This window comes from Manacus candei, unplaced genomic scaffold (genome assembly GCF_025592945.1).
Source record: "Manacus candei isolate 608988 ecotype Guabito, Panama unplaced genomic scaffold, ASM2559294v1 h1tg000045l, whole genome shotgun sequence".
NCBI lineage: Eukaryota > Metazoa > Chordata > Aves > Passeriformes > Pipridae > Manacus > Manacus candei.
This window is the reverse complement of record NW_026138093.1, coordinates 9,372,876-9,388,834: the sequence shown is the minus strand read 5'-3', so window position 1 is coordinate 9,388,834 and position 15,959 is coordinate 9,372,876. Positions and strand designations below refer to the sequence as shown.

Here is a 15,959-nt window from a genome sequence, read left to right as displayed (position 1 = left end):
GAGGGACTGGGAAGTTACTGGGGGATTACCAGGACACAGCGAGGGACACTGGGAGGTTACTGGGCCATACTGGGGGTTACTGGGTGCTCACTGGAGGATCACTGGGCCATACTGGGGGGCAGTGGAGGTCACTGGGACACACTGGCTGGACACTGAAGGGGTCACTGGAAAATCACTGGGATATACTGGGGGCACTGGGATCCCCTTACCCGGATGTGGTACATTTCCCTCCCGGATTTTGGGGGCCATCCCTAGGACCCCTCCTCTTTGGGGCTGGGGGACCCCCTGGACCCACTACTGGGCTTTATGGGACCCCCCAAAATGCCCTCAAAACTCCTGAAATCCCCCCCTCGACACATGAAAACCTTCTCAAGGTCCCCTCAAATGCCCTCAGAGACCTCATCCCTCCCCAGCACCCTCTAAACCCTCTCAGTGACCCGCAAAACCCACCTGGGACCCCCCAGTCCCCTTTTAGGGACCCCCCAATCCCCCTCAGAGACCCTGAAAACCGTCTAAGACCCCGTAAACCCCCTAGAGACCCCAAAACTGCATAAAAGGTCCCGCCAGGACCCCCAAACCTCCTCAGAGACCCCCAAAGCCGACCTGGCACCCCCCAAATCTCCTCAGAAACCAAAACCCCCTCAGAGACCCCCAAACCCCTTCAGGAACCTTCAACCACCCCCTGAGTCCCCTCAGGACACCGCACTCCCTAAGGGACCCCTAAAAACCTCCTCGGTTATCCCCGAACCCCCCCGCTAAACCCTCCCGAGCCCCCCGGGGGACTCACAGCGCTCAGAGCGAACCGCAGGCCCCGCCGCCATCACCGAGTCCCGGCTGCGCGCGCACCGCGCTCAGAGAACGCCGCCGCAGCCAATCAGCGCGCGGCCACGCCCCCGCAGCCCCGCCCCCGGCCCTGCCGCGTTGGCTGCCGGGAATCGGTGATGGCCGCGGGTCGGTCGGTGAGCTCTGAGTGCGGGCGGGGGGTGCGGGAGAGCGGGGTCTGGGGATCCCCTCGGGGGCTGCGGGGGGAAAGGCTGGGGGGGAAAGGCTGGAGGGCTCGGGAGGGTTTTGCGGGGGGGGTTCGGAAGTTCGGAGGACCCTCTCGGGGGCCGCGGGGCCCGGAGGCCTCCCAAGAACCCGGAAGGGTGATTCGATTCCTGAGAAAGTCCCTCGGAAAAAAAAATTCAAAACTACCCAACCAAAAAAAGAACCCTAAAAAAAGGAAAAGTGAGAAAAAGGTCAGGAAAAAACTGCAAGAGCCAGGATGATTTTATTGCTTTGCTTCAGTTTTTCCTTGGTTTCGTCCTTCTCAGATTCTTTGCTCCCTTCCTTTACAGAAAGCTTTTCTGCTGTTCTGTGGTTTTGTGGTCCGTTAGGGGCTTTTAGAGGTCCCTGAGGAGGTTTTGGGGGGTCTCTGAAGGGGTTTGGTGTCTTGAGGGGACTTAGGGGGGAGGTTGAAGGTCCCTGAAGGGGTTTGGGAATCCCCGAGGGAGTTTTGGAGTTTCCGAGGGAATTGGGAGGTCCTGGGAGGCTTTGGGAACGGTCTTTGAAGGAGTTTTGAAGGTTTCTAGGGGGATTTAAGGAGTCACAGACGGTTTTGAGGGTCTCTGAAGGATTTTTTGGGGTCCCAGAAAGGGCCTGGGGATCCCAGGTGGGTTTTGCAGGTCACTGAGAGGGTTTAGGGGGTCCTGGAGGGGGATGAGGTCTCTGAGAGGATTTGTGGGGTCTTTAAGGAGGTTTTGATGGGTCCAGAGGTGGATTTCTGAGGGGATTTCAGGGGTTTTGAGGGGATTTTATGGCGTCTCTGTGTCAGTGGACCGACCCCAGGGAAAGGGGATCCCAATTCCCCCCGAACCCCAGAGACCCCCAAAACTCAGCAGACAGAGACCCCACAGGGAGGGGGGCCCGGGGGTCCCCTAAAGCCCAGCAGTGGGGTTCAGGGGATCTCCCAGCCCTCAGGGGAGGGGTCCTGGGGGTGCCCCCCAAAATGCAGGGGGGACATGTAGCAGAACCAAGTAAGGGGATCCCAGTGCCCCCAGTATCACCCAGTGACCTCCCAGTGACCCTCAGTATGGCCCAGTAACCCCCTCAGTGACCAGCCAGTGTGTCCCAGTGACCTCCCACTGCCCCCCAGTATGGCCCAGTGAGCACCCAGTAACCCCCAGTATGGCCAGTAACCTGTCTGTGTCTCCCCTTGTGTCCTGGTAATCCCCCAGTACCTCCCCAGTCCCTCCCAGTGCCCTCCCAGCATCCCTCAGTAACCTCCAGTCCCTCCCACTGCCCCCTGGTTCCCCCCAGTGTGTCCCAGTATCCCCCAGTAATCACCCAGTGTCCCCCAAATCCCCTCAACTGTCCCCAACGTGTCCCCAGATGCCCTTGGCCTTTCTGTGAGTGTGGGGGGGGCGTTTTTGGTGTCAGAGAGTCCAGGGGGGCTCCTGGGGTGAGATGGAGGGTTGGGGACATCAGGGATGGGGTTTGGGGACAGTGGGGAGGGGTTTATGGACAGTGGAATTGGGGGTGTCAAGGAGGGAATAATGGCCATGGAGAGGCCCTGGGGATGCTGGAGACACCAGGGTTATCTTGGGGTGTCAAGAGGGGAATTAGGGACACCAAGTGGGTCTTGGGGACACCAAGGGGGATCTCAGGGTTCACCTGCTTGTGGTTCAGCCCCCGCAAAATCCCTTCCAACCCCACCCCAAGAGGGATCACCCGGCACCCTGGGACAGGAACACAGTGGGCTGTACTGGGGGCACTGGGCTGTGCTGGGAGGGCACTCAGCGTCCCTGGAGGTGTTGAAGGTGAGAGTGGATGTGGCCTCAGTGCCATGGTGTGGGAAGCACAGCGGGGTTGGATCCAGGGTTGGACTTGATGATCTCGGAGGTCTTTTCCAACGTGGCTGATTCTGTGATTCTCTGATTGCCATTCCTGTGGCAGCACATGCTTGAGGCTCCATCCCCAGGGTGATAGAGATGTCTGTCCATATCTATCTCCAAGGTTAGTGTGTAAATGTGTGGTGTTAGAAAAGCAGACTAAGTTGTGGGCTGGTTGTAGAAGGAGAAAGAAGCCCAGAGGCCAGTGCAAGCAGGCAGCCCTCAGCTTGCCCATGATGTCCCCTCCCTGCAGGTTCCTGTCCTTGAGCCCAGGCCCTGAGGTGAGGCTGAGAAGTGGCGCGGAGGTGAGCCCAGAGCTGTCCCTGAGGTGAGGCTGAGAATAAGTGCAAGGCAGAGGTGCTGCTGAGGAAGGAGAGCCCCGTGGTGGTGAAGGAACAAAGCTGTGAGTGCCCATCCCCGAGCAGGTGCTGTGTCCATCCCCTGTGTGCCAGGTGAGCTGGGGCTTTGCTGCAGAGCTGCGGGCGCTGATTTGAGCGTCTCCAAGTGCTGAGATGGTGGGCACCCAGGAACACCAACTGTGCCTGGCCACGGAGCCTGCAAGGAGGAGCAGAGACAGCCCTGGCAGTGTGGGGGTCCAGGTTGTCCCTGTGCCTTCCCCTGCAGGCCCTGGCTGTCCCTGCTGGGCCCCTGTCCATCCCCATCAGGTCCCTGCCCGTCCCCCCGGGCTGAGCTCCCCCCAGGAAGTGCAGTGGAGCTGAAGCTGCTGCCATCCCCCCCTGCAGCCGCTGCCCCAGGCAAGGGAGCAGCAAAGGCAGGGCCAGGAGCAGAGGCAGCAGCAGGGGAGCCCTGGGGGGCCGGGAAGCTCTTGTGTGGGTCAGGAAAGGGGCGCTGGGCACGAGGCCGGGGCTGTGCTGAGCAGGCCCAGCCCTCACATCCCCCCAGCCAACGCCGGCTGCCCGGGGGGCTTGGGAGGGCCCCCCAGCCCGTGTGCCCCACACTGAGCTGGCAGAGAGAGAGCCAAGGGACAGGGCCACGGGCAGGGCCACGGGTGAGGGACAGGCAGGGCCATTGCAGGGCCACGGTGAGGGCACAGCCTGTGGCAGCAGAGCTGCCCAGGGCCGGGGGCAGCCGGGGGTGTTGGGACCAGGCAGTGGTGGGGCCGAGCAGAGCACGAGGCCTCTTGCAGAGCCCTGGAGCAGCCTCCCACTTGCCAGCCCTGCCCTGGTGGGGTGACACTGTCCCCTCCCTACAGGACACTCCCCCTAAAAACTTTCAAGGGGGCCTTTTGTGTATATTGCTGATTGATGCTGGGGACCTGAGGGAGCCTCTGGAATCCCATCCATGGGGCACAATCTCCTCTGCAGAGCTTGACTCCCTGCAGACTTTGCAGTGAAATCTGTGCTGGCAGCTGCATCCTGAGCCCGAGGGCAGTTTGTATCCCTGAGTGCTGATCAATCCTGGGGACCCAAGGCATCCTCTGCTGTTCCATCCATGCAGCAGGAGTCACCCTGCTGCCCTTGACTCCCTGCAGAGGAACAAGTGCCCTGTCTCATTTTGGGAGAAACCAGATGCTGCCCCCGGGCCATCAGAAGTGGTGCTGAAGCCTCTTTCAGCCCAGCCCCGGGTGCAGTTTTCTCATCCCCTCACCGAGTGCCCGCTGCCCCAGCCGGCACTGACCAACCAGGGTGTTTGGCACATTTGGTTTGGTGGTTTGGACAAACAGCCCTGGACTGGCAGGGGGCCAGAGAACCTCGTGGAACAGCCCTGGTGAGTTTTAAGTGATACTACATTAATACAGCTTTTGATTAATATATTGCAACTCAATCAAGTGCTCATGAAGTGACCTCACTCTCCTCATCCTCCCAGTTGAGCACCTTTTTTGGGGTTGAATCTTCATATTTTGTGTATTTTTTCGCTTAAGTTTAACGTTTTGTATTTTGTGAGGAGGTTCATCTCGCCATTTCTAAGAGGTTTTTTACCTGAATCATGTTGGTTTGGGATTTCTGGGCCGAATCTTGGTGTTTTGGAGGTTTTTATGGACACAGGATGCCCGGTGAGTTCTAGAGATGGACTTGGGCAGGAGGAACCCCCAAGCCAATGCACTCAGCCCTTGTTTTCCCCCCCATCAGGATTTGTCTTTCCCAAAGCTTGGGCGGATGGAGGAGGAGGCTGCGAGGAAGAGGAAGATGCCTTGGGCCCCCCAGGCAGGTGAGGAGGAAGTCAGTGTCCCTTTGGGCGGGTGTTGTGCTGGCTCTGTCAGCCCAGCATGGCCCCAGCTGCAGGACAACCCCGCTGGCGCCGCCGTCCTGCCGGGGCCGGAGTTGGGGGGATGTCCTTGGCCTTCCCTGTGGGCCGGAGGCAAATCCCCTGCCTGTCCTTCTTGCTTCCTGCCCCAGGCCCCGAGCTGAGGACGGAGAGCGCGGAGGACAAATCCCCCCGTGAGACCCTGGTGGGAGAGGCCGTTTTGAAGGGCTCCCCGGCGCAGGAAGGCAGCGGGGAGGAAAAGGGCTGGAGATCCCCCCGCAGGAGGGGCTCCAAAGCCAGCCCAGGGTGCTCTGAGGAGGAAAGAGCCAGCCTGTGCCGGGAAGGCGGCCGGAGCTTGAGCAGGAACTCCAAGGTCGTGGTCCCAAGGCAACATCCCACTAGAAAGAAGCCCTTCAGGTGCTTGGAATGTGGGAAGAGTTTCAGGAACAGCTTCCACCTGATCCGGCACCAGCAGCTCCACACAGGGAAACGTCCCTACACGTGTGGGGAATGTGGGAAGAGCTTCAGAGACAGCTTTGACCTCCTCAGCCACCAACGAATCCACAGTGGGGAACGACCCTACACGTGTGATGAATGTGGGAAGAGCTTCAGTGACAGCTCCAACCTCCGCACCCACCAGCACATCCACACTGGGGAACAGCCCTACAGGTATGGGGAATGTGGGAAGAGCTTCAGGCAGAGCTCCACCCTCCGCTCCCACCAGCGCCTCCACACCGGGGAACGGCCCTACAAGTGCTTGGAATGTGGGAAGAGGTTTATGACCAGCTCCCATCTCTACACGCATGAGCGGACGCACACGGATGAGAGGCCCTTCCACTGCACCGACTGTGGGAAGGGCTTCAACCAGAACTGCACCCTCGTCAGGCACCGGCGCATCCACACCGGGGAGAGGCCCTACAAGTGTGGGGAGTGTGGGAAGAGCTTTGCCCAGAGCTCTACCTTGACCTCACACCAACGGACCCACCGGTAAGCGAAGCCCTACCAGTGCCAATATATTCTGTGAGTGCAGGGCTTGAGGTGTGTGGGATTGAATGGACACAGAGAAAGAACTAACATTCAGAAATATATCTGCTTCCCTGTCTCAATTAATAAACCCCAGAGTTTGACACATTAATAATATCCATAGCAATTGTGATTTGACTGTATATTGTGACCTGCACATGCACATGTGAGCATAAGGACATAGGAAATAGGTGTTGTAGTTTCTGCAGTTCTTGTGTTATGGGTGAGGGGAGAGAGGATTCGAGCTAAAAATTGTCTGAACATTTTGAGAGTGCAGAGACATCTGTCTGACCATCACTAGGTGTGCTTTGATTTGAAGGCAGAGCATGTTAAAGAATGCAATAACTTAAAGCCAGCTGCAGTCTTGAATTTTTGCTCTTTCTGCAATAACAGTAGCACTAATAATTACTAATAGTTAATTAGCTAACATGCAATAAATGTATCTGCTCCTTTTGACATATGTGTGTCGCTGGAACAGAGAGATTTCTCTGAACAATTTTTCCTGCACTCTGTATGCCTTTCTTGCCATGGAAGTGATAAGCTGTATTGTTTATACTTATAGACTGTGTGAAAATATGTGATATTTATACTTGTTAGCTGTGTGTCTAATTATAAGGTTTGAGAACAGAATATGTTTATAGTAAGAAAGCCTTGAGAAACTGGAGATAATGAAACACCTGCAGATTTAGGAACACCCCTAAAAGCATATTAATTAGAAAGAGCTTTTTATGCCAAGGATGATTTCAGGTCGCATGGACAGAGCCTCAGATCCAATAAACTGAGAGCATGAGACACGTGCACAGACTGAGCTGTCCAATCACCTTGTTGTGAGCATGTACCCTGAGCAAACTAAACTGTATAAAAGTTAACTGCTTTAAATAATAAATCGGACATTGCTTTGATCACATTGGTCGTGTTGCTCTGTCTCTGTACCTCCTCATCGATATCTGGTGCCCGTAGCAGGGACTTCTTCTTCGCCGAGTTCCGAGGGACGTGAGGCGAACAGGAGGAGTTGGGAGAAGCAGTTGGAGGTGGCGTGTCCCCCGGCGCTGCGAGAAAAAAGCTGCAGCAGTACAAGAGAAATCCTGCCCTGGTCAGGTGAGTCGGCTGAAGAAAGGAGAACAGGGTCTGCTCTTTCAAAAGAAGAGGCAGTGCAAACGCTCCTTTATTTAATTCTCTCTGAGAGAGATTCTAATTATGACGAAAAAGCCCTTAAAGGGTTACTAATCCCCACAGCTAAAGCTGCCTTTGAGGGATCCATTTGGGACGCTATAAAGGAACAGTTAGGGGAAAAAATCACAAAAAGATATGACGAAGCAGCTCGCTATTCTACATTGTGGCAGCTGCTGACTGAAACAGAGCAATTTCTAAGGACTGAGGGGCAAGTTACAGCTTTAGCCTGTGCTGTGTTAGCGAGCAGCTGTGGTGGTTTGAAAAACGTTTTTCTGAGGCAGTAATGGTTTGCCCCACTGATAATACTGGACCAATCAATAGTCCACGTGCGCCCTACGGGAATTACACACCCCCAGAAACGGAACAGAAGGTGGTGAAGGTAGAGTAGAAGGAGGGTAGCCATGATCTGAGCCACGAGGAAGCAGGGGGCCAGTGAGCCCCTCTGGGGGCCAAGGGCCCAGCCCCCAGCTGAGGTCACGGGAGACCCGGTATAGTGTCAGTGCTGGACCAGGTCCTGTAATCAAGGGCTGGAAAAGTTTCCTCACTGTCAGCAGCAGCAGAAGACACTGAAAGTGGCAGCAGAGCAGTCCTGAACAGAGACAACAGTGGCTGAAAGCCAAAAGGCAGCCAGGAGCAATGAGATAACGTGAAGCCGGCTGAGAGACGCAGAGATGTTCCTGCAGGAGGGAGAGCTGGCAACAAACCAGAGGAAGACTCAACAGAGCTGGTTTGGGGTAAGACTGTATTACTTTCCCAAACCCCAGAGACATCTTGAAGAGGAGGGGTGGACTTCCAAACCCTCAGGGAGTCCCGAAATGCAGCAGCAGCTGGAGAGAGGGAGAAAGGAGCTGAAAACCCGGAGTTGTCCTGAGAGCTGAGCCAGGACGGAATGCGGAGGAGGTGGCCGTGCCCTCTGCTGCTGCTGCTGCTGCTTCTATTCTGCTAATGAGCTGAGACAGGGCAGAAGAGCTTTGGTAAGACTGAACTGAAAGCTGCCTTCAATGTTCTAACCCAACAGGTGTGAAGATCTACAAGGAAATTCCCCGAAGGCTCGGGCTCAGGGTTGAAATTTCCACAAAGTAAGAACAAAAATCCTAACTGCTATATTTAAATCTGCTGCCCTTGGGAAAAATGGAGGGCACTAAGCAGTGCCACAAAAACCTGAAATGAAGGAACTGTGGCCTGAGAAGTGATAAAAAGACTCTTTTCTTCTTGGACTTTTATTGAAGAAGAGGAGAAATTTAATTTAATGTCAATATATATGTGGGTATAAATAAACCTTTGTAAATATTTTCCCCTTCCCCCAATAACAAATGGTTTTGATGGTCTGAAAACTCTCCACATGGGGTGAAAAAGATATCAAGTCCATACCATCACTAAACCCTCTCACAGGGGCAAACTGTGGGAGGGGGGCTTGAACTTAAAAATTAGATTTTGGGAGTTTCAAACCGCCACAACCTCACACCAAGGGACCCACAGTAAGAGAAGCCCTTCGAGTTCCCCGACTGCGGGAAGAGCTTTGGCTGCTGCTCCAACTCCATCAGCCATCGGAGGCCCCCATTGGATGATCCACAGGGACCCACCTTGGGCACAGACCTGGTGACCCACGGTCCAGGTGGTCCATGCTGGGCAGTGTATTGGGGTTTAGATGGCCATGTTTTGGTTTCTGGGGGCTCCAGGGGTGGGTTCTGTGAGCAGCTGCCAGAAGCTTCCCCTGTGTCCAGCCCCTGTCCCGACCCCCCTGACAGTGAGGGTGACTCAGGGTCTTCTTAACTGATCCCCTGGGGCAGATTAGAGTTAGTTTATCTATATCTATGTCTATATTTATATCTATCTATATATGTAGGGTTTAGTTTAGAACAATTTTGTCTCCATGTAAAGTAGGTTTGGGGCAGTTTTGGCTCCTGTCTACAGTGATATAAAAACACAAAAATAGCACTTCCCCTCTCTGGCTCCAAGCCCAGCCTGTCCCCTCCAGGGGTGGGTGTTCCCCCCTCTGCCCCGGGCGGTTCCATTGCCCTTGGGCAGCAAAGCCCCCACTGCTTCTGCAACTGGAGAGTGTTGGAGCCATGGACCATTAACATTCCAGTCTCTCCCAGCTCTGCATCCCAAAAGTCAAGAGGATCCAACCTGTCACCTCAAAGTGGATCAATCCCACTGAAAATGGCTCAATCCCACCCCAAAATTCCTGTGTTTCTTATTTTCCCTATGTCATTCTGGGGCTGCCAGTGCCACCCCTCAGCTCTCCGCAGGCTGAGGCTTGGCCTTGCACTTTTGCCTTTGCTGGATTTCTTCATCAAATATTTTTCTCTCCCTGAAAAGAAAAATATGGAAGGATTTCGATAATCTGGACATCTTTAGACCATCTGGACAAATTGCAGTTTGCAGTGTTGGAACGGAACATTTTCCACGTTTAATCATTTGTTCCCATCCCTCCCAGGAGGGAGGACACTGAACTCTTCCACAGAAACAGAAAACTAGTAACAAAAATTCAGAGAGTACTGAAAATGAAAAATACCTTTTGCTCACAGGTGGCCCTTTCATGTCCTTCTCTTCTGCCTTCTTACAATCACTGTTATCTGTGGCAGCAGTTGCCTAGATGATGGCCAAAAAAAGCATTTAATTCATTTAGAATCATTCCAGAAAACTGAATCACAACTGGGGATTTGAAACTGCCTCAGGGGAGCACATTTGGAGAAAAGGGTTCCTCAGTCACTTAGAAAATTTGGCTGAAACTGCTCATTGTGGGCCTGAAACTCTTAAATAAATAATACAAACTCATCCTGCATCCTTCCCAGGGGAGTATTTTTATCCCTAGATTAAGATATTCTCCAGGGATTTTGTCTCTACACAAATCAATCTTCTTCTGGGAAAAGCACCAAGTATATGAGACAAGTAACTGTAAAAACAACCAACCCACCCACCCCCCACACAAAGAACAGCCCAAGAAAACCCCAAGAACTTGCCAAAATAAATAAAACCCTGAAAACCAGACTTTGAAGCATTTCAGAAGTAATTAAAATACATGAGAAATCAGTCCTTCTGCCTTCAACAAACTGCCTCAAGCTTCTCCTTTCTGTGCTTAAAAATCATCATTTCAGTGAGTCAGGCTGTAGACAGGTATGAACTTTGCTGCCCAGCTCAGCCACCAGTGCCCCTAAAGGTCCCCCAGAAAAGGGGATTGAGGGGGTCCTGGATGGGCTCTGGATGGATTTAGGGGGTCCTTGGGGGTCTGTGGGGTGGTCCTGGCACCTTTAGGGTGAGCTGGGTGCCCATTGAGGGGGAGGTGCCCTCCCAAAGCCCCCCAGAGCAGGTTGACACAGGGGAACGCAGGGGGGGTCCCCATTCCCAATCCAATCTGGGGCCGGTTTTGCCCTCCCCAACCTCGGCTCCTCCCTGAGTCACATCTATCATATGACATCACATCCTCCTCTGTGACATCACAGCTCATCTATAACATGATATCAAACCTCGCCCCTGACATCACAGCTCCCCTGTGACATCACATCTTCCACAGTGACATCACATCCTCATCTGTGACATCACATTCTCCCTATGACATCATATCTTCCTCTGTGACATCACAGCTTCCTCTGTGACACCACATCCTCCTGATGACATCACATCCTTCTCTGTGACATCGCAGCTCCCCTGTGATATCACACCCTTCTCTGTGACATCATATCCTCCTCTGTGACATCACATCCTTCAGTGTGACATCACATCTTCCTCTGTGACATCACAGCACCCTGTGACATCACATTCTACTATGTGACATCACATCCTCCTCTGTGACATCACAACCTCCTCTGTGACATCGCATGTCTCCTATGACATCACATCCTCCCCTATGGCATCACATCCTATCCTGTGACATCACAGCCTCCTCTGTGACATTATATCCTTCCTGTGACATCATATCCTCCTCTGTGACATCGCATGTCTCCTATGACATCACATCCTCCCCATGACATCACATCTTCCTCTGTGACATCACATCCTCCTCTGCGACATCATAACTCTCCTATGACATCACAGCTCCCCTGTGACATCACATCCTCCTCTGTGACATCACATCCTCCTCTGTGACATCACATAATCCTCTGTGACATCGCATGTGTCCTATGACATCACATCCCCTCCTGTGACATCACAGCTTGGCTCTTGTATGACATCACAGCTCCCTGTGACATCACATTCTTCACTGTTACTTTGCATGTCTCCTCTAACATCACAGCCTCCTCTATGACATCACAGCTCCCCTGTGACATCACATCTCCCTCTGTGACATCATATCCTTCCTGTGACATCACATCCTCCTCTGTGACATCGCATGTCTCCTATGACATCACATCCTCCTCTGTGACATCAAAGGTCTCCTGTGACATCACATCCTCCTCTGTGACATCACATCCTCCTCTGTGACATCATATCCTTCCTGTGACATCACATCTTCCTCTGTGACATCACATCCTCCTCTGTGACATCACATCTTCCTCTCTGACATCACATCCTCCTCTGTGACATCACAGGCCTCCTATGACATCACATCCTCCTCTGTGACATCACATCCTCCTTTGTGACATCGCAGGTCTCCTATGACATCACATCCTCTCCTGTGACATCACAGGTCTCCTATGACATCACATCCTCCTCTGTGACATCATATCCTTCCTGTGACATCACATCCTCATCTGTGACATCACATCCTCCTCTGTGACATCACATCCCCTTTCGTGACATCATAGCTCTCATAAAACATCACAGCTCTCCTCTGACATCACATCCTCCTCTGTGACATCACAGCTCTCCCATGACATCACATTTTCCTCTCTGACATCACAGCTCCCCTGTGACATCACAACTCCCCTGTGACATCTCATCGTTCTTTGTGACATCAAAGGTCTCCTATGACATCACAGCCTCCTCTATGACATCACAGCACCCCTGTGACATTACATCTTTCCTGTGACATCACATCCTCCTCTGTGACATCACATCCTTCTCTGTGACATCACATCCTCCTCTGTGACATCACATATCTCCTATGATATCACATCCTCCTCTGTGACATTGCATGTCTCCTATGACATAACATCCTCCTCTGTGACATCACAGTTCCCCTGTGACATCACATCCTTTTCTGTGAAATCACATCCTCCCTGTGACATCACATCCTATTCTGTGACATCACATCCTATTCTGTGACATCACATCTCCCCCGTTACATCACAGCTCCCATGTGACATTAAATTCTCCCATGACATCACATCCTCTTTGACATCACATCTCCTATGACATCACATCCTCCCTGTGACATCACATACTCCTCTGTGACATCACATCCTCCCTGTGACATCACAGCCGCCTTTGGATATCACATCTCTCCCTGTGACATCACATCTCTCCTGTGATATCACATCATCACTATGACATCATCCCTGGTGGCTGCCTGGGGATCTTTCCAGTCGTAGATGTTATCACAAAAAAGAAACTCTGTCTTTTATACAGACAGGAAAACTGGAATCCTGATGCCTTCAAATCTTCAGCAAAACCCACGATTCTAACTACGAGCACTGTTCTTCTGTCCCCACTGAGCCAGTTGGAGGCAGCTGTGATTTAATAAAGCAGCAACAATGGGCCCAAACCCATGGTGTCCTTCAGATGCGCCGTGTCCTGAGCAGACTGTGTCCTGCTTGTCCTGTCCTGCTGCCTGCAGGACAACTTCCCCCTCGGCACACCCCCAGCCCCAGCCTTGTTTGGGAAGCTGAGCTCTGGCTGAGGCTTTCCCCAGGAGAAGCCTCATTTGTCTCTCCTCAGGGCAGTCCCCCCAGCACCCAGCCAGGACAGGGCACAGAATGAGTGGCCCCAGCTCTGCCTCCCCAGGGGTGTCCAGGCATCCCACGAGGTGTCTGCTGTTGCTGCATCACCACCTCCCCTCACCAGAATGGATTTGGAAGGCTTTCCAAGCAGAGGGACCAGATGGAAACCTCTGGACCCCACAGAGAAAACATCCCCAGGGTCTTGTTAGAGCACAAACCTGCAAACAGGGATGACAGGTCAGAGAATCACAGAATCATCAAGGTTGGAAGAGACCTTCCAGATCTTCTAGTCCAACTGTCAACCCAGCACCACCAGAGTCACCCCTAAACCCCATCACAAAGCGCTACATCCAGATGCCACCTGAATGCTTCCAGACACTCCACCACCTCCCTGGGCTACTTGTTCCAATGCCTGAGCACTCTCTCAGTGGAAAAAGGGTTTTTGAATATCTAATATGAACCTTGCCTGATGCAATTTAAGGCCGTTTCCTCTCTTCCTGTCACTAAAGGCTTTGCAGAAGACACCAACTCCCACCCCAATAAAACCTCCTTTCAGGTCATTGCAGAGAGCAATGAGGTCCCCCCTGAGCCTCCCCTTCTCCAGACTCAACCAGCCCAGTTCCCTCAGCCGTCCCTCAGCAGACATGTTTTCCAGAGCCTTCCCCAGCTCCGTTCCCTTCTCTGGACACGCTCCAGCCCCTCAAGGGCCTTTTGGCACTGAGGGGCCAGAACTGGACACAGCACTCCAGGTGGGGCCTCCCCAGTGCCCAGCACAGAGGGGCAATCAGTTCTCTGCTCCTGCTGGCCACACTCTTCTCCACAAAGGCCACCATGCCCTTGGCCTTCTTGCCCCCCCCCTGGGCACACTCTGCCTCATATCCAGCTGCTGTCAAGCAGCACCCCCAAGTCCCTTCCTGCTGAGCAGCTCTCCAGCCCCTCTGCCCCCAGCCTGGAGTGTTCCAGGGGGTTGTTGGGACCCAAGGGCAGGCCCTGACACTTGGCCTTATTCATCCAGCCTGTCCAGATCCCTCTGCAGAGCCTTCCTGCCCTCCAGCACATCCACACTCACACCCAGATCAGTCAGTCTCCCAAACAGGACAAAGTCTGACCACCAGCAGTCCAGGGTGTCAGTTCTGCTGCCCCCTCCTTCCTCCACCCAGAATGGAAAACTCCATCATTTTGGGGTCTCTGTGCCCGTCGGCTCCGACCACCACATCCCCCACCAGTCACAGAATCATGGAATGGTTTGGGTTGGAAGGGACCTTAAAGAGCATCTCAGTCCAACCCCCTGCCATGGGCAGGGACACCTTCCACTAGATCCAGAGCTCACAGCCCCATCCAACCTGGCCGTGAACACTTCCAGGGATGGGGCAGCCAGAACTTCTGTGAGCAACCTGTGCCAGGATCTCACTACCATCACAGTCCAGAAATTCTTCCTAATATCCCATCTAACCCTTCCCTTTCTCAGTGTGAAGCCATTGCCCTTGTCCTGTCACTCCAGGCCCTTGTCCAAAGTCTCTCTCCATCTTTCTGGTTGTCTCCCTTCAGGCACTGCAAGGCCACAATTAGGTCACCCCAAAGCCTTCTCTTCTCCAGCCTCAACAATCCCAATTCTCTCAGCCTTTCCTCGCAGCAGAGCTGCTCCATCCCTCTGACCATCTTGATGCTCCCCTCTGGACCCGCTCCAACAGGTCCATGTCCTTCCTGTGCTGGAGCCCAGAGCTGGAGGCAGCTCTGCAGGGGTGACAACATTACAGCCCTGTGTGTTCCAGCAAGGACACTGTGGAACCTCCTGGAGTAAAGGGGCCATTGTGACACTGTAGGGCCTTCTGGAGCCAAAGGAACCCTGGAACACTGTGGAATATCATGGAATCAAGGGTTCATTTTGCCATGAAGGGCCTCATGGAAACAAGGGAGCCCTGAGAAATTTCAGGACCTCATAGAATCAAGAGGCCATTGTGACACTGAGGAACCTCAGAGACTCAGAGGCCACTGTGACACTGCAGGGCCTCACGGAACCAAAGGAACCCTGAGACTTTTCATAACCTCATGGAATCAAGGGGCCATTGTGACACTGCAGAGCGTGAGGGAGACAAAGGGACCCCGGGACACTGTGGACCTCAAGAAATCAAGGGCCCATATTGGCACTGTGGAACCTCATGGAATCAAGGGGCCATTGCCACACTGCAGGGTCTCATGGAAGCATAGGAATCCCTGTGACACTGTGGAACCTCATGGAATCAAGGAGCCATTGTGACACTGCAGGGTTCATGGAACCAAAGGATTCCTGGGACACTGGAATCTCATGGAACCAAGGGGCCACTGTGATATGTGGGGCCTCCTAGAACCAAAGGAGTCCTGAGACATTTTGCAAACCCATGGAATCAAGGGTCCATTATCACACTGCAGAGCCTTACGAAGCCAAATGGACCCTGCAACGCTGTGGAACCTCATGGAATCCAGTGGCCATTCCCACACTGTAAAATCTCATGGATACTCTCAGGTTCCCATTATTAAGAGACACCTCTGACCAAATTCAGCTGCAAAGGAGACCATGTGCCAAAGTCAGCAGTCCAGGTTTGATTTAATAGTAAATAGGAGGGAGAGAGAGAGGGAAAGAAATAGAGAGGGAAGAAGGGGGTGGTGGGAAGCCATTGAGAGTGAGACAGAGATGAAATCAATGTATCACACCATGGAGATCCCTGAGGCTCCCACCTGTCTTTCTTCACCCTGCTCTGCTCGATGGAGGGTCCCCAAGTTGTGCTTCTGGGCTATCACTTTTATACAGCCCAAGCCCCAGGTATTCAGGGGGGTAGATGCTGTTCCCACAGCTTGGACTGGCACGTGGACAAGGACTTGCTTCCTT

At 53.3% G+C, this 15,959-nt stretch overlaps 2 protein-coding genes across 2 annotated transcripts in view; one reads left to right on the top strand and one right to left on the bottom strand.

Moving 5' to 3' along the window:
* LOC127474868 (zinc finger protein 239-like) overlaps positions 1-929 on the bottom strand; it is a 246,797-nt gene extending 245,868 nt beyond the window's left edge. Inside the window, exon 1 of the mRNA XM_051796180.1 lies at positions 788-929. The gene's annotated coding sequence lies outside the window, so the exon portion shown is untranslated. The remainder of the gene's footprint in view (positions 1-787) is intronic.
* LOC127474822 (zinc finger protein 11-like) overlaps positions 1-15,959 on the top strand; it is a 705,018-nt gene that overhangs the window by 436,378 nt on the left and 252,681 nt on the right. The window contains exon 5 of the mRNA XM_051796126.1: positions 5,520-6,062. Within this exon, the coding sequence (XP_051652086.1) occupies positions 5,520-6,062 (543 nt within the window). The remainder of the gene's footprint in view (positions 1-5,519; positions 6,063-15,959) is intronic.